Genomic DNA, 16,168 nt, shown 5'->3' on the forward strand with positions numbered 1-16,168 from the left:
GAGGCAAGTTACACGTCACCTAGCCTTCTGTTGCTGATACTCTAGAGAAAACAAGTCAGCTTAACCTGTTGCTAGCAGTGTGGACAGAGGATTCAAAATCATCAGCCTGGCTGTCCACATGCTGGAGTGACCATGGGGTCCCAAGACACACGTGGTCAAGAGAACAAGATGGGAGGGGCAGGGCTTGCTGGCTGCACACTAAGTGCAGGGGCATTGGCAAGCATTTAACATCCTTTATTACTTTCACTCCTTGCAGCAACCCTGAAACGTCAGAAGTTTAAAAAATTGAAGAAAGTGAGGTAAACCAACAAAGCCATTTTCATCAGGTATAGTCATGCTGGATGCTTAAAAGCATCTCCCCATAAAACTTCAATCTGTTAAACAGACTCTACTCTAGATCAGTCACCTTACGTGGATTAAAATATCTATGGGTAAGGGGCCCGTGATATTTATGGAAAGGCTGCCTTATTGGCAGGCACGGTATCAGGCACTCATTCCCCGGGTGCTGAAAGCAGTTTCACTCAGAAGAAAGCCAAGCTTTGAAGCAGCCAGAGCTGCCCTCGAATCCAGACTCTTCCTGTGTAGCCCTGAGAAGCTGGTTAACCCATGTTTGCTCAGCTGTCACTTAGAGATACTAGGGCAAGATCAATGAAATGAAATGATGAATTTATGTAAAATGCTTATCGAATAGCTATTAGCTTATATGAAATGCTCTATTCATTCACTCCACAAATTTCATTATGATGTTATGCTTCCTGTGGGCCAGGTGTCATCCTAGCCGCTTGGGATACATTGATGAATAAGACGAAAAGTTTAAAATTATTATCAGAGCACAGCACTTAAGAGCGATCTCTGATAGCAGACAAAACTGAGTTTGGATCCTGCCCATTTGGAGCTGGGTGATCTTGCAAGTTTGTTAATCTGTACAATAGGGTTACACCTATTATTCCATGGTTGTGGGAAAGGTGAAATGAAATAATAGAATATATTGAATGTTACGCACTCTGGTATGTAGAAAGCGCTCAGTAGATGGCAGGAATTTATGAATTTTATTATTGTTAATACTAAGCCCTCTAACAACCCTGAGAGGAAGCTACTATTATCCCTGGAGCTGAGCTAGACGAGCTGCCTTGCCTGGGGTCCCAGAGCTTCTTGGGGACAGTGTCTACCTTGAAAGTCTGTGCTCTTTCCCATGCATGCCTTCCATATGAGCATGTGGACGTGTCCACCTCTGTAACTCTGAGAGGCCAGGTTATTGTGAATATCTATTGATAAGCATCAGAGCTCGGGAGGGTGTCACGTGTCTTCTTTGTGTATTGGGGTGGTGCTTGATGGATGCCATTCACTTCTAAGTATAAAGCTGTATCACATCTTGACTTTGCTGTCATCCTGAATGCTCCATCTTATGACATCTTCTCAGGACCTACTTGTATTGTTATTTTTACAAGATGGAAAAGCTTGGTTGATGAGATGATTTAACAATTTGGAGCAATGTTCTATGCTAACGTATCAAATTCAAGTGGATCGTGCAAAGGCCTACCTCCATACGTTTGAACTCGAACCTGGCTCCTCCTACTGTTCTGAGTTGTGACTTTTCCGTTCCTACCTATTTTCTGATCTATTCTCATTTCACTCTTATTGGCCTGTGAGTTGAGGACATGCTGTTCACGTCTTTAAGAAGAATGTATTGTGTCAACAACTCACCGGCCACCAAGAAAGTTGGGTCCAGTGAACATTTATTTGGAAGTCGAGTTGCATCTCACATGTGAATTTGATGTATCCCCTCTTTAGTAATGTTCTGCTTACCCATAAAAATGGTTCGCTGAAAAAACTGGTGTTGCTCTAGGGAGACTAAATTCAGTACTTCCTCTCCTTTCTCGCCCTCAGACTCTAAACAAGTTTAATTTTCACTCTCTAGTTGGGAAAACAGAGACATAAATAGCTTTCGCTTCCACCCTTGACTTTTTACTAAAATCTAATTACTAAAAAGAGAGTCATGATCCACAGCCCAGTGTACGGTCTTTCTGATACAGGATTTGGTTAAGATTATTTATTAAATAAATAACATACTTCCTCAGTTATAAGACTCCCACATTTTTTCTATTTTTAATACTTGTGAAATCAGGTTGCCCTAATAATTGATGTATCTGTTTAATGTGGTAGTATTTCCTTCCATTCTGAAAAAAAGCTGTTTTTAAATTGATGGTATAACTTAGTATCAGTAGTTTCTTGACTCATAATACAGTATTAGATCTCTTTTTCTTTGGAAGGGCTTACTTCCTTAGAGGGTCAGCTTCCAAAGGGAAGGATATAGAAATGTATGGTGCCTTGCCACTCTGGGAACTTCTTCATTTCCAAAATCATTTTGTTGTGTGATACTACAATAAAACCAGGATTCGCTGAGATCGAGTTTACTATGTAACTCTGAAAGGCTCACTTCGGTGAGCGCCCATATGAAACACATACCATGCACTCTTCCTGCCTGGCTCGGATGCTTGGTGACCTACAGTCCCCTGGACTCTGATGCCTTGAGGATGATTTTCCCAGGAAAGATAAAGTGGAGACTTGAGGTCATCTTTTTCAAGATTATCTCACTGCTTTAGAGACTTTCCTGAACTCCTTCAGTTCTCTTGATCAGCAAAAATAATGATGGTGAGAATATTGATTAAAGTAACATATTTATTTGGCAAGCTTTTTATAGTTTTCAAGTGTGTGTGTGTTTATATATTTTCAGGGTTGATCGGGCAAGAATTATGGTTCCCATTTGCAGATGGGGCAAGGATGTTTCCGGAGTTAGTGACCTGTCTAACAGAGCATCCAGGAAATGAACCTAGGTCTTTAACCCCAAGAAAGTGAGGGTGGTATGGGACGAAGCATGTGGAGTTTGGGCTCAGATCTCGGTTCCGCCAGTTCCTAAAGGTGTCATCCCCAAAGTGTGCTCCTCTGTACAGCTGGCGTAATCAAACTAGGGTCAAGTCTTCTGGCAGGATCACAGATGATACCAGCCCCATGGTGAAGGCTCAGTGCCTGGGAGCATAATTAGGTTATATAATTATAATTAATAATATACTATATAATTATAATTAATTCCATTATTCTCTTCTAGAAATCACTTAGCCTGAAGGAATGTTCAACTAAAACTTAGTAGTGCTCTTCTAAGAACTAACACGGTTTTAGAACTTGGCACATGAAATGAGCTCCATGAGCACCGGATAGTGATAGTATTTAGCCGTCAGAGTGCACCAACTGCGAACCCTGCTAGTCAAAGATGTGAGAAGTCAGACCCGTTCTGAGGGAACTGTCTATGAACAGTGCCTTGTAAATATGACCTGTTTAGAATTAAAGCTGTTTATTAGGCTACTTCATCAGTTAATCAGCCCCTCTCCTATTTACCTAGAAAGGATGTGCCCAGTCTCCATTCAGGAACCTACACAAGAACACATTTCCTTATTCCCAGGAAAATGAAATACTCATAGATGAAGAATTAAAAAGAAAAAAGAAAAGAAAAGCAGTGGCTAGATGAAAAAAAAAAAAAAAGTAACAACACTACAATCCAAAATTCTGCTTTACATAAGAGAGACCTTAGTTTTCTCTGGCTCAATCTACAAGACAAATCCCCTAAAACGAGATTTTTTTAAAAAAATTGCGTATTTCTGGCCAACTGCGCACGACAGGTTGTACCGAAGAGTGGAGGGAGGAAGAAGGATCTCAGAGGGTGCTTTATTTCTGGTTCAAGCTGGCCAGCCCTTTGGGCGGCTGGCATTCAGGGGATTAGCCCTCTCGTTTTAGAAGTGGGGGATGAAAAAATAAAAAAATTAAAAAAATTAAAAACTAAAAAAAGAAATAAAAATTAAAGTTAAAAATTAAAGTTAAAAAAATTAAAAATTAAAAAAAAGACTGGGTGACGGGCACTGAGGTGGGCACTTGACGGGATGAGCACTGGGTGTTATTCTATATGCTGGCAAATTGAACACCAATAAAAATAAATTTATTTAAAGAATTTAAAAAAATTAAAAATTAAAAAAAAGATTTGGGGGGAGGCCTGGAGGAGCCCCGGGGGCGAGGCTTGGCGTGGCGTGGCTTGGCGATGGGGGGCGTGGCTTGGCTAACGGGGCGGGGCTAGGAGGGCGGGGCGGGCTGGGCTAGGAGGGGCGTGGCTTGGTGGGGAGGGGCGTGGCTTGGCTAACGGGCGGGGCTGGGCTGGGCGAGGCGGGGCTTGGCAAGGAGGGGCGTGGCTTGGCTCACAGGGACGGGGCTAGGAGGGGCGGGACTAGGAGGGCGGGGCTAGGAGGGGCGGGGCGGGGTTAGGAGGGGCGAGGCGGGGCTAGGAGGGGCGTGGCTTGGTGGGGAGGGGCGTGGCTTGGCTAACGGGCGGGGCGGGGCTGGGCAGGGCGAGGCGGGAGCGGGGCTGGGCGAGGCGGGGCTTGGCAAGGAGGGGCGTGGCTAGGAGGGCGTGGCTAGGAGGCGGGGCGGGGCTAGGAGGGGCGGGGCGGGGCGAGGCGCCTCTGGCCCGGGCCGGCAGGTGCAGGCTGAGCGGCTGGCGGCTGGCGGCTGGCGGCCGGGGCGCGGCACCCACCCGCTTCTGCTTGCGCGCCCTCTGGGCCCGAGCCCCGGGCGTCCCTCGGGTCACCGCGGAAATCCGCGTCCCGCGAAATCCCTGCGGTGCGCAGGGCCCGGCCGGGTCGCCCCCTCCCCCTCCCTCTCCCCCCGCCCGGGTCGGTGGTTCGGGCCCCGACGCTCCCCGCGCTCGCGCTCCCGGGGGCCGGGAGGGGCTGCTCCTCCGCGCGGACGGGAACCCGGCGCCCGCCCTGCCGCGCTCGACTCCCCGAGATGCGGGCCGGGCAGGAGGCCGGGGCGAGCGGGTCCGGGAGTCCAGCGCCCCCCGCCCCCCGCCCCACCTCGCCCAGGATGGAGCTCACCCCCCCAACCCTGGTTCGCGCACCGCCCCGGGCTGGGGGTGGGGGGCTGGTTCATGGCCAAGGCGCACACTTAGGGAAACGGGGCTTTAATGCAATGGCCTGTCGTGAAATGAGGAAATCAAGCTCTCAATCGGGCTCAGAGGGGGAATTTGGTATGTTAGTGGAAAGATTGAGGTTGTTTATTGTTGTTATTGTTTCATCTTTATTACTCAGATGAAGCCAGGGTAAAATTTTTATAATATTACTAACCCCATGAACATTTATTTCCCAGTCTCTAGAAAGAGCTGATTTAAAAAGTGTTTTAGAAATGCGGTTAAGGGGCGCCTGGTGGCTCAGTCGGTTGAGCCTCCGACTCTCTGTGGAGGCTCAGATCAGGGCCTCAGGGTCCTGAGCTGGAGCCTCCTGTGTGGCCTGCCCTGGTGTGCAGCCTGCTTGGGATTCTCTCTCTCTCTCTCCCTCTGCCTTTCTTTGCCGCCCCCCCCCCCAAGCCTTGCATGCACGGGGGTGCTCCCTCTGTCTTAAAAAATGCCATTAACAGAATGCTTATTTGATATGTATTCTACTGCACGTGATCGAATTTTTACACCTTTTTAAACACTTGCCATAATGATATTTGCAAATGAGAAAATAAAATCTTTTGTCAGACTGTTTTGAGTTTTGGTTTAGCAAACATGGCCAAAACCACAACCTAAATAGATTGTTCTATTCGTATTTGGGGAAAAACAGATACCATCTCTGAATTTTTAGGACCCTACTCTGAATTTTCAGCAAACATGTTTAATTCTTAGTTATGCAAAAGATCTAAACAATATGCTCTGTTTTTGTATTAAAAGTGGCAGCTTTTTAAAAAGATACCATCTTTTTTTTTTTTAAAAGATTTTATTTATTTATTCATGAGAGACACAGAGAGACAGAGAGAGAGGGGCAGAGATACAGGCAGAGGGAGAAGCAGGCTCCATGCAGGGAGCCCGACATGGGACTCAATTCTCGGGTCTCCAGGATCATGCCCTGGGCTGAAGGCAGCAGCTAAACCACTGGCCACCTGGGCTGCCCAAAAGATAACACTTTTTAGTAAAGATGCAAAATTTGCATGACAGGAATTACCAACGTTGTCATAGTATCACCTTGGGGGAGGGGGCAAGAGGAGAAGGTGTCAAGGCCTCAGTTGTATCAGTCATATTTTATTTCTTTAAAAATAAGCAAGACAACTGAAGCTTATAGGGAAAAATGTTAACATCTTAACATTTATGTTACAGTTACATTAACGTGGTTGAACAAGGATCCTTTTGTATTTTTTGGTAAAATATTTTATTATTAATTATTATTTTTATTATTTATCAACATTTATTATATTATCAATATTAATATATAAATATTATTACTTTATTTTTGGTGAAATATTATTACTATTTTATTAGTATTATTTTATTAGGCGTGGAGCCCAATGTAGGGGTTGAATTCAAGACGGTGAGACCAAGACCTGAGCTGAAATCAAGAGCTGGATGCTTAACTGACTGAACCAGGTGTCCCTGTAAAAAAATTTTTTTTACACATTTCATGTGTTTCATTATAAAAAATAAAACAAGGGGTGCCTGGGTGCCTCAGTGGGTTAAGCATCAGTCTTGGGCTCAGGGTCTTGGGATTGAGCGCTGTGTTGGGCTCCCTGCTGAGTGGGGAAGCCTGCTTCTCTCTCTCCTCCTGCCCCTTCCCCACCCCATGCTTGCTCACTCTCTCTCTCTCTCAAATATATAAATAAATAAAATCTTTAGCAAAATAAAAGTGTATATGTGAAATTCCCTAAATTCCTGATCAACTGACTTCAGCTGGATGTGTTTAAAGCACCTTACTTGCTCTGGTCTCATTGTCAGAGTTACACACTACCTCCTTTGCCCGGGGTTTGAAATCAGTTTTACAAATGTGGGCAGCTATGGCTTTATTTGTTCTCCTATGCAGAGCTAATAAAACTCACAGAGAGGTTCAATGGATACTTACTGAAAAAATGAATTATATCTCAATTCTTTGGCTGAGGTTTGTATTTATTATAACTTCACTTTCGTCTATCTTGTAGTGACTTTCTCTAAAAGATTCTCATCTTTTTATTTAAATTAGGTGTTGAATTACTTTAGCAACCCATAGTTCAGGGTCAATTATTGGCTTTTCATTCTAAAAAGAAGAGCTATAACATGAATTTATTGATAAATTAACACAATGTATTAAATACTTATGACCACAGGCCTTGTGCTGAGCACATGTCTGCTACAATTATGTTTAAACGCTCCACAAAGTATGTGAGATGTCTTATCATTCCCATCTTTACTGATGAGGAACAGGGGTCCAGAAAAGTTCTGTAACTTTATCCAAGGCCAAACAGCTAGAAATGTGTTCCAATCAGACCTGTTTCCTTCAAAGTCCAGACTCTTAGCTGCTCTTCTAGAGATGCTATTTAACTTTTGATTGTTATAATTCAGAGGAATGTTTGAATGTGAGCATCATGCTTCTTCAGTTCTAAGACACATATGTTTCTCACATTTAAAAGTTGTGAGAATAGGATGCTCTTCTATTTGCTGTGTACAGATGTGGGGCTGGTGATGATCCTGCCTTGGCAACTGCCCTTCTGCAGCCCGGGGCTGCTGAATAGAGGCGACTCACCATCCATGGTTTTGCATAGTCAAGGGTGTACTTTCTAAGCTATAATGTGTAGGCTACTATGAGTATGAGCAGATTGCTTTTCTTTGATTGTGGCCTGTGGTCCTTTCAGAAGGCAGCTCCTGCCTACTGCAAATCCTTTTGTCTTGCCAAAGCAGCTCTGCTCAGCTACTATTTATTCATACAATGCTGTGTGTATTCTTAAGTAATGAATTGAATGGGTAAGTCCTTTTAATTTTTCTCTTATTTATTTAATTTTTATTTTTAAAAGATTTTAATTTATTTATTCACAAGAGATATGGAGAGAGAGGCAGAGACACAAAATGAGGAGAAGCAGGGAACGGGACTTGATCCCAGACCCCGGGATCACGACCTGAGCCAAAGGCAGATGCTCAACCACTAAGCCACTCACGTGCCCCTCTCCTTTTTTATACATTAAAAAAAGTAATGTGGTTTAGTTGATTTTTTTTTTTTTTTACTTGACTGGCTCTTTAAGGATGGGAAGGACTTTGGCTTGACTTGTTGCCACTTAAGAAAATGTCACAGCGGTTGAGAACTAATTTCATCAGGAAACATTCTGAGCTTCAGTTAAAATGTAAAATGCTTTCCTTCGCCCCAGGATAAAATGAAATTTCATTTGCTTTTACTTTTCTGCAATAATGCCAATAAGGAGATATTGCCAGGGGCAATAGGGAAGCCAGTTCTATAGCTGAACAAATCGATGGGAAATCTACTTGCCAAATCCTGAGCATACCCACTGAACAAACGTTAAGAACACACACACACACACACACACACACACGCCTACTGCATTATCCAGGGTAAGGATAAGATTTCCCTAAATTAACTTAATGTTCTGCTGCTAGGGTTCTCAAAATCTCAAACTCCTCACACACACAGTGGGTTTGTGTGTGCAGTGTGAACTGAAAACACACAGAGCCTCTTAATAAGAACAGCATATACTGAGTGTTAGCATTATTGCACTATGACTATGTGTCTAACTACGCACTAAGCTCTTTAATCCTAGAAGCTGGTTCCCTTTCTATCCTCATTTTTCTTTTTAAGGCTATTTATTTATTTATTTGAGAGAGAGAGAGAGATTGAGAAAGAGAGAGCACGAATGGAGGCAAGGGCAGAGGGAGAAGTAGATTCGTCGCTGAGCAGGGAGCCCAACACGGGGCTGGATCGTAGGAACCCGGGATCATGACCTGAGCCGAAGTCAGACACTTAACCAACTGAGCCCCCCAGGCGCCCTTTACTCCTTTTTTCAGATGAGGAAATTAAGGCACAAGGGAGGTAAATCAATTGCCTGAGGTCTCACAGCTGATGAACTGCTGCCTGATTCCAGAGCCCATTCTTTTTGCTTGTATGCTGTACTGCCTCTTGCTATCTATCCAAATCAAAGATAGGTTTCCAGAAAATGCTAAACAGAACTCTAAACCATGATGATGATGATGATGATGATGATGATAATTCTGCAGCCACTTATTATTACTGAGTCTTTAACTGTATACTTAAGTACTATGGTAGCCTTTTTATACATCTTACCTCACTTAATCTTCATAATCTAGGGACTTGGATTTTATTGTCCTCACTTCATAGCAAAATTGAAGCTCAGAGAGCTCAAGTAATTTGTTTAAGGCCACAGAGCTAGTTAGTTATTGGCTGACTTGGGATTCAAACAGGTCTATAGCTAGTGCTCATTCCCTTGTCTGGCTTCCACACTCATACATGTTCCTGGTTTGGTAAGCAAAGGGAACTAGAATGTTGTTCTCAGCACTGTGATAGTCATTATAAATCACATGATCATGAATTACCAATAGGAAACTTGCTACCTTCCATGTCAGAGTGAAGTTGGGTATGTCATCACTTTAAAACATTTGAATATGAGTAAGACATGTGTGTTGCAACTTTAGAATATAGTATTTCCATTAAAATTAATCACTCTTTGGGATAGTGTTTGACTTTCGAATTAACTGCAAATGAATGGCAGAGTCAGAAAGGTAAAATAATGACTGAACTGGTTAGGAAACAAAAAGAAGAGAAAACGAAAGTCCTTAAATACATGGAGATTTCTCATCCCTTTACATTTCCAAGACAAGGAAGCAAAACTGCAAGTCCCAGCGGGGTGGGCTTTCTTCCTGTTGAGATTGGGGCATGTCTCCCTCCCTGTGTGGGGTGGGCATCCGCCCTGCTGTGTAGGAAGACCTAGAAACACTTGCCCTGAGACCATGAGCCACTGGCCCCAGGGTCTTTTCACAGAGGTTGCCTTTAACTTTGAGGATGAGGCTCTGGTTTAGAAAGGTTAAGTCATTCATTGCTCCAAGGTCTGGAATTAGAAAATGGAGAGCTTGAACCCTATCCTAGGCAGGTCTGTATTGTCAGGGCTCTTTACTGGGTAATCCCAACTTGGTTTCCAAGTAGGAGAGAGAGGGAGGGGTGCAGAGAGAGAGAATCTTAGCAGTGGGGAGCAAGAATCAGGGCACCCCCACTGGTACCTCCTTTACAGCCCCACCTCCCAAAGTATCAGTGAGGTAAACGTGCTTTTTTCAAACCCAGGTTTAGATTTTTAATGTTATTACTTCTGGGCAGACTTTCAAATGTAAAAAAATAGTTGATGTCAAGAACTCAAATGAAAGAATCTATAAATATATTAAGAGTTTTCTCTTTGTACCTTTTCTGGGAAAGCTCTGTGGAGATTTTTTAAGGAATTGAAAAAGGGCTAGATAAAGTAATTCTAGTTTACACGGTTTTTTGAGCAAGGCTAATTATATTAACCTGATTCCAATGTAGTCTTATTTTTTTGTTACGGCATTAATACAAGCAAAAGGAACACGTACACATACACGCACACAACACACAGCACACACACACACTAAATAATTTCTGCCCTTTTTTGGTGTAATTTGGCCACTTTATAAGTTTCACCCAAGGATCTTTGTGTCAAGAAGTGCAGAGGATGCACTTTTTTTCTGGGAAGATGATTGTGTTTATATTATAACACACGCACACATACAGTGCTACAGGAACATGGCCAATTCATCTATTTTGGAAATGTGAGCGCCTTGGTCTTCTCTGGCACTAGGAAGGCATGATGCCATTGGATATGTTTCTAAAACTCTCAGACAAGACCTCATGAGTGGGCAATAGCAATTCTTCTGTGATGTAATTTTTTTTCACTCGAGGAGGTTTGTGCACCATCGAATCAATACCATAGCACATTTTCTAAAACAAAAGAATTTGAAAATAAATTCGACTCTTATTCTATATATGCGGAGTGCCAACGAAGCTTTTCATCTGGAGCTCATTTTCCTGTGGGTACTACTCATGGGCCAGGAGAGCTGGCCCTAGGATTGGACCCAGCAGAGGCCAAACAGAGCAAAAAGGCTGCAACTCTAGCCCCTGAGAAGGGGATGGATTTGTAACTGGCAAAATGACCGACCATTAAATCACCAGAAGAATAAACTGCTAATAATTCCTTCTCATCAATAAAGCATTTTCTCCATCACAAATTCTCAAGCGGTGGGGCAGAGTGGTACATTTTACTGGGACGCTGGAACAGAAAAATCAGAGGGAAATACACATGGGTGGTGGATAAGCTTTTTATCTTGAACTCTTCAAATTTACATCTCAAGGGCCAGCCGCCTGGCAGGAACGAATCGGAGTGTTCTATTTCGGGCATAACTCTAGGAAGCAGCTTCCAGGACCGACCTGATCTGAGTATGAGTTATAGATATTATAGCCAACTTTTCCTCCACGCCAAAACCCCGTCCCTCCAGAAATCTTAATAGGCTTTTGAGAGCCTCCATTTAGAGCCGGCTGCATAAAATGATCCTTTGATGAAAAGGGATTGGAACAAGGGTTAAAGCCGACATTGAAAGGTGACTGTGGAGGGCACGGTGTTCATACAACCGTCCTTTAATATGTGTGGTGTGCACCTGTGATAAGATGATTCATTACCTGGGGCTGCTCTTTGACAAGCTCCATCGTTCAGCCCTCGGGGTTCTGACGGGACAATCCTGCACCCGCCCAGGAAATATAACAAGGTCAGCTTTTTTTTCCCCCTGAGACGTAGATTGAGATGGTTTAGCTTATAATGCATCTCTGTTTACTCTTTATGTAAAATAAAATCAGGGTTCAAGGCGTCGCAATGCCTGTTCTCCACGGAGCAGGCCAAGCAGGGATGTGGGAACTCACTGCTGAGTAAGGAGGTCTGGGAGGAAAAATCCTGGAGAAGCTGCAAGCTCCGTGTGCCTCGTGTTCCATCCTCAGCAATGGCCACATTGGAGGTCAAGGTGCCCTGGCCCTGAGGGGCTGTGTCAAGCCTTCGAGTGGAGGGTGATTCTGATTCCCTCGGGTTTTAATGCCGCTTTGCTTGTCACGCAGCTTTTCGCTTTCCTGGGGTCTTAGGGGGGGAGGCCCCCTCATCTGAAGCTCGGTCAGCATCCTGGGGACCTCAGGACCAGCATCCTCGTCACGACAAGGGCACAGGAGTGGTGTAAGGGAGTGGGCATGCTGCCCATGACATGAGGAAGGCTTGCGGGCCCCCTCCCCGCCACGGGCTGAAGTAAACCTGCAGGTGTACAAGAACTGGCCGGGCTTCCAGAATAATCTGCAAGAGGCCCTCACCCCTTCCCTGGGCTGCTCTTACAAGACTACACTGGTCCCTCCCATCACATCCCCACCCACTGAGAAATGGGCTTGCTTAGGGCTGCTTTAGAAATCTTAACAGCGATTAGGGAAGGAAGATGACCAGTTTCCCCCATGGTCCAAGTTTCAAAAGAATGAATAAATAAAATAGCAAAATGGAAACTTTTATTTTTAAAATTTACCTTTAAAAAAAAAAGCAAGCAAGCAAACAAGCAAGCAAGCCCCGTCATGAAAAGTATTTCCTTCACTTAAGGTCAGAACACGAGCCATTGTACAGAAATGAAAACAAAATAAAACTTAGACCTTCCAGGAGAAGGGGAAAAAAATCTTGCTTCTAAAATATAGAAACACCTCCCAACCCCTCTCCTATTCTTGACATTGCTAGTAAACATTATTTATTCGCCTCGAATGGATGCGGTTACATATCACTGTCATGCAAAAGAAATTCATTTCCTTTCCGAGTTCAATCTGCCATAAAAATTCACTCTTGTTCCCATCTCCCACTCACCTGTCCTTGTGCATTAGTAACTAGTTGACCCGTGACCCCCTGAAGACTGGAGAGGGCATTGCCAAAGGCCTGTGAGCTTGCTACGGAGCCCATGGCTACTGCCGCTGCAGCCTGACTTGCTAGTGGATTATTAACCAGCTGCAAAGAGAGAAAAGATTAGGGTGAAACCACCAAGAGAGGCATCGGCACAGCACACGGATAAGACATTCACATGGGGGAAGGGCCTTCTCCCTCCAACTGGCTCATGCAAAGGGCCCAGACCCATGGGAGGGAGCCTGGCACACATGCCCTTGGAAGCTGTGGGCTCTTGGGATGGTTGGACCCGAGGCTGGGAATAGAAAAGTCTCCCCCAACCCTGGGCTGCTTAGTGGAGCCCCAGGGGAGAGCGAGGTGGGTCCCGGGGGTTCGGTGGGCAGGTAGGGTCTTGCCAGATGGACCAGTGATTTTGGAGAAGTCCCTGGATTTTGTCCTCCAGCCTAAATAAAACTCTGGGGAAATGTCTCTTTTCCTTGAGGTGAGCGGACGGAATGGGGATTCAAATAGGTTGGGAGTAGGAGTAGAGGGGAGGACCAGATTTTAAGGATTTCTGCAAATGAATCCATCATTTTTATTTGTGAATTGAAGTTTCCTTTCGGGTGGTTGGATAAGGCAGATGCCTCGCCTCACTTTCTTCTCCAAGGAAGAAGAAAACCAAAGTTGGTAGTAATGGAAAGCTCCGGTCCCTGTGCTCTTAGAGGAGGAGTCTAGGGTTGGGACGTTTGGGGGGTGGGGTATGGGCAGAGGGGGGCTCACGCCGATCACGGCATTCAAGGCCAATGAGGAAGGTCCTTTGGTGAATGGCCAGGTGGACATCTCTCTGTTTGCTGTTTAACTAATATGTGGCCTTCCCTCGGTCTCTTTCCTAGGACAAAAGTGAAATCGGGAGGAGAATTTGACTTGGGTAGAGGGAACCTACTCAAGGAGGAGGTTATAGCTGCCAAAACCTGTTTTTCCATGGAGACCAATTCAATATTCTTTATCCTGCCAATTTTCCACGCCACAGGTTTTCAGGCCTTCTGACCACGAGGCAGGAGAGTAGCTTGAACTAAAATCTGCATTTAGGTTAATGACTAGATATAAATTCAAGAAACATTTAAACTATTTTCACAGTATTGGTTTTGATACATGAATTTCATTTGTATTTATTCTAGGGTGTTATTTTTTCCCATATAGTTCCTCTCAAGTACAACGATTGTTGTGTATAATAATGCATTTTTCCATCACCAGTTCCCACATCCATGAAATTCCTGCATTTTAGCAAAAGCCTGCCAAGACTAAGACTTGGTGGGGAAAAAAAATTAATGCCAGACTTAATTCTGGTCCCGGAAGCTCTTCTTCTACTTTCTCCATTCTCTTCTTTCTTTTCCTCCTTCCCTCTTTCTTTCCCTCCAAATATATCTGATAGCTTCATTCCTTTGGAAATTTGCCTAGAGTTTTATAACATCTGATGAGGACAGGAATGCTAATTGTCAGAGGAAACACCAAAAGGGAGAGGAATTTAGTACTTTTTTTTTTTTTCATTAACGTGATATCCTTATCTCTTTGGTTTCTTTTTTCATCTACAACCACATTTCACGTAACTAGTTCTACAGAAATCCCATTGACCCAGCATATTTTTTTTAAGAAGCAAAAATCCATCTTGGACTCATTACTTTATGTGTCTTTTGCCTTTATCTCTCTCTCCTAAAAGACAGGAATGATTTTCCTTTTTTAAGGAGAAAAAAAAATTCTCATTCATCAGCCTCAAAGAAACCCTGTCTTATCCCAGATTACCACCATGGGATTTAAATTTCAGGTTGGCCCTGGTCTTGTTTTTTTATTTTTATAGTGTAGATGAAGCAAATAGTGGTGGATGGTCAGTGAAAACTCTCCCTGTTTTGTGGTTGACTATCTTAGGTGAAAGAGTTTGTATTGTGTGACTTTTCACTCTTGAAATGAGGAGATCTTTGGGACTACCTCCCCTAAACTGCCAGGACAGATGCTGCCTATCGATGTCTTAGCCCACGTGCCAGCTGCTGCGTTTATACTTCTTTTATGCAATACACGTTAAAACCACAATGGAAACCCACCCCCCCATCCCAGGTTCACAGAGATCCCAAAATAAACTTCGTAATCTCAAAGAAAACGAAATCGTGTACAGTTTGTTGCTAGTGTTGAATATGCAAAATTTGTCCACGAATTTTCGGTGAAAAAATTTAAATCAGCACGTGCAGAATGTTTTCTGAAAAAGATAGACAGTGATTCCCATTTAATGAAGTGAAAATATTTTCAGAAGTTGTAAGACATTTCCCTAACATCTAGGTCAATCAAAAGTTCAAATGGCTAATTACGGATTTACTTTGGATATAGTGGTATACTGGAGAAATCCTTACATTTAGGATGGGAGTGTATTGTTCAGCTATAGGGCCCATTTATATGTTGTAGGTTGCATTATATAAAGGATAAACTATGGTTCTGAATATGAAACAAAATAGCTACCTAAGAGCAGACTCTAAGCCTTCCTGTTACGGGGCCGGGAACAGGTATACTTGTACTGCTCTGGAAAGTTGCTGAAGCAAACACAAATGTACAGATTTTATTGATTTTTCATGTTTATTTCCTCGATATCCTTGTCCTAGCTTCTTCCCTTTGCTGCCTTTCCTTCTTCATGGAACAAATGCCACCTCGATGACTCATTATTTCCCTAGGTCTTTGGGAAAGGCAAGGGGGGGGGGCGCTCTGGGGAGATGCCTCTCTGGCTCCTGAAAGTAGGGCTAGAACCTAAGGCGAGGGGTTGTGGGTACACACAGACAGTGGGTACGAGTCAATCTGCGCACTGACAGCATTTCAGGTGGACCATTGGTGGTGGTGATGGATGCAGCTTCATAAATATCTCTGGGCTTTTCTGTCTGTGACTGCCAAGGCAGGGATGTAATATGCATCGAGATATGTGGCAGGGAGGGGGAGGGAATGGTCAGGAAACCATAAGTGTTCCCTTCATCACCTCGGGTCATGTCACTCTGTATTGTCCCCAGTCATGTCATATTAGCAGTGTTCCTATCAGTACTTCTTCTTGATTGGAGACTCAGGGTAGATTTCGACAGCGAGGAGTCCAGGCACAATAAATGTACATAATGAGCATGTTGACATTCTGGGACCGATTGGATATTTTGAAGTTGCTGCCAAGTTTACGCCTTCAGATCCTTCATTGCCAATATACCTAAGTAGCAAAGGATGGCCCAAATGAAGTCTGATTGTATTACATACTTGCATTTTCGACGCCAAACTCAAAAGTCATGCTGAATTCTGGTGCAGGCTTGTTTGTAAGTGTGGAAGCTCCCCAAGCAAGGATTTGCAGAGCCCTAGAGTTCTCACATTACCTCCATATGGATTCTGGGCCTTGAATACATCAAGCTATCATTCTATA

At 43.9% G+C, this 16,168-nt stretch overlaps 1 protein-coding gene across 1 annotated transcript in view; it reads right to left on the reverse strand.

The window, feature by feature from the left end:
- Positions 1-16,168, reverse strand: part of POU6F2 (POU class 6 homeobox 2) — a 125,857-nt gene that overhangs the window by 45,133 nt on the left and 64,556 nt on the right. Inside the window, exon 2 of the mRNA XM_038562668.1 lies at positions 12,724-12,861. Within this exon, the coding sequence (XP_038418596.1) occupies positions 12,724-12,816 (93 nt within the window). The 5' untranslated portion in view covers positions 12,817-12,861. The remainder of the gene's footprint in view (positions 1-12,723; positions 12,862-16,168) is intronic.

The sequence above is a fragment of the Canis lupus genome, chromosome 18 (assembly GCF_011100685.1).
Source record: "Canis lupus familiaris isolate Mischka breed German Shepherd chromosome 18, alternate assembly UU_Cfam_GSD_1.0, whole genome shotgun sequence".
Classification (NCBI taxonomy): domain Eukaryota; kingdom Metazoa; phylum Chordata; class Mammalia; order Carnivora; family Canidae; genus Canis; species Canis lupus.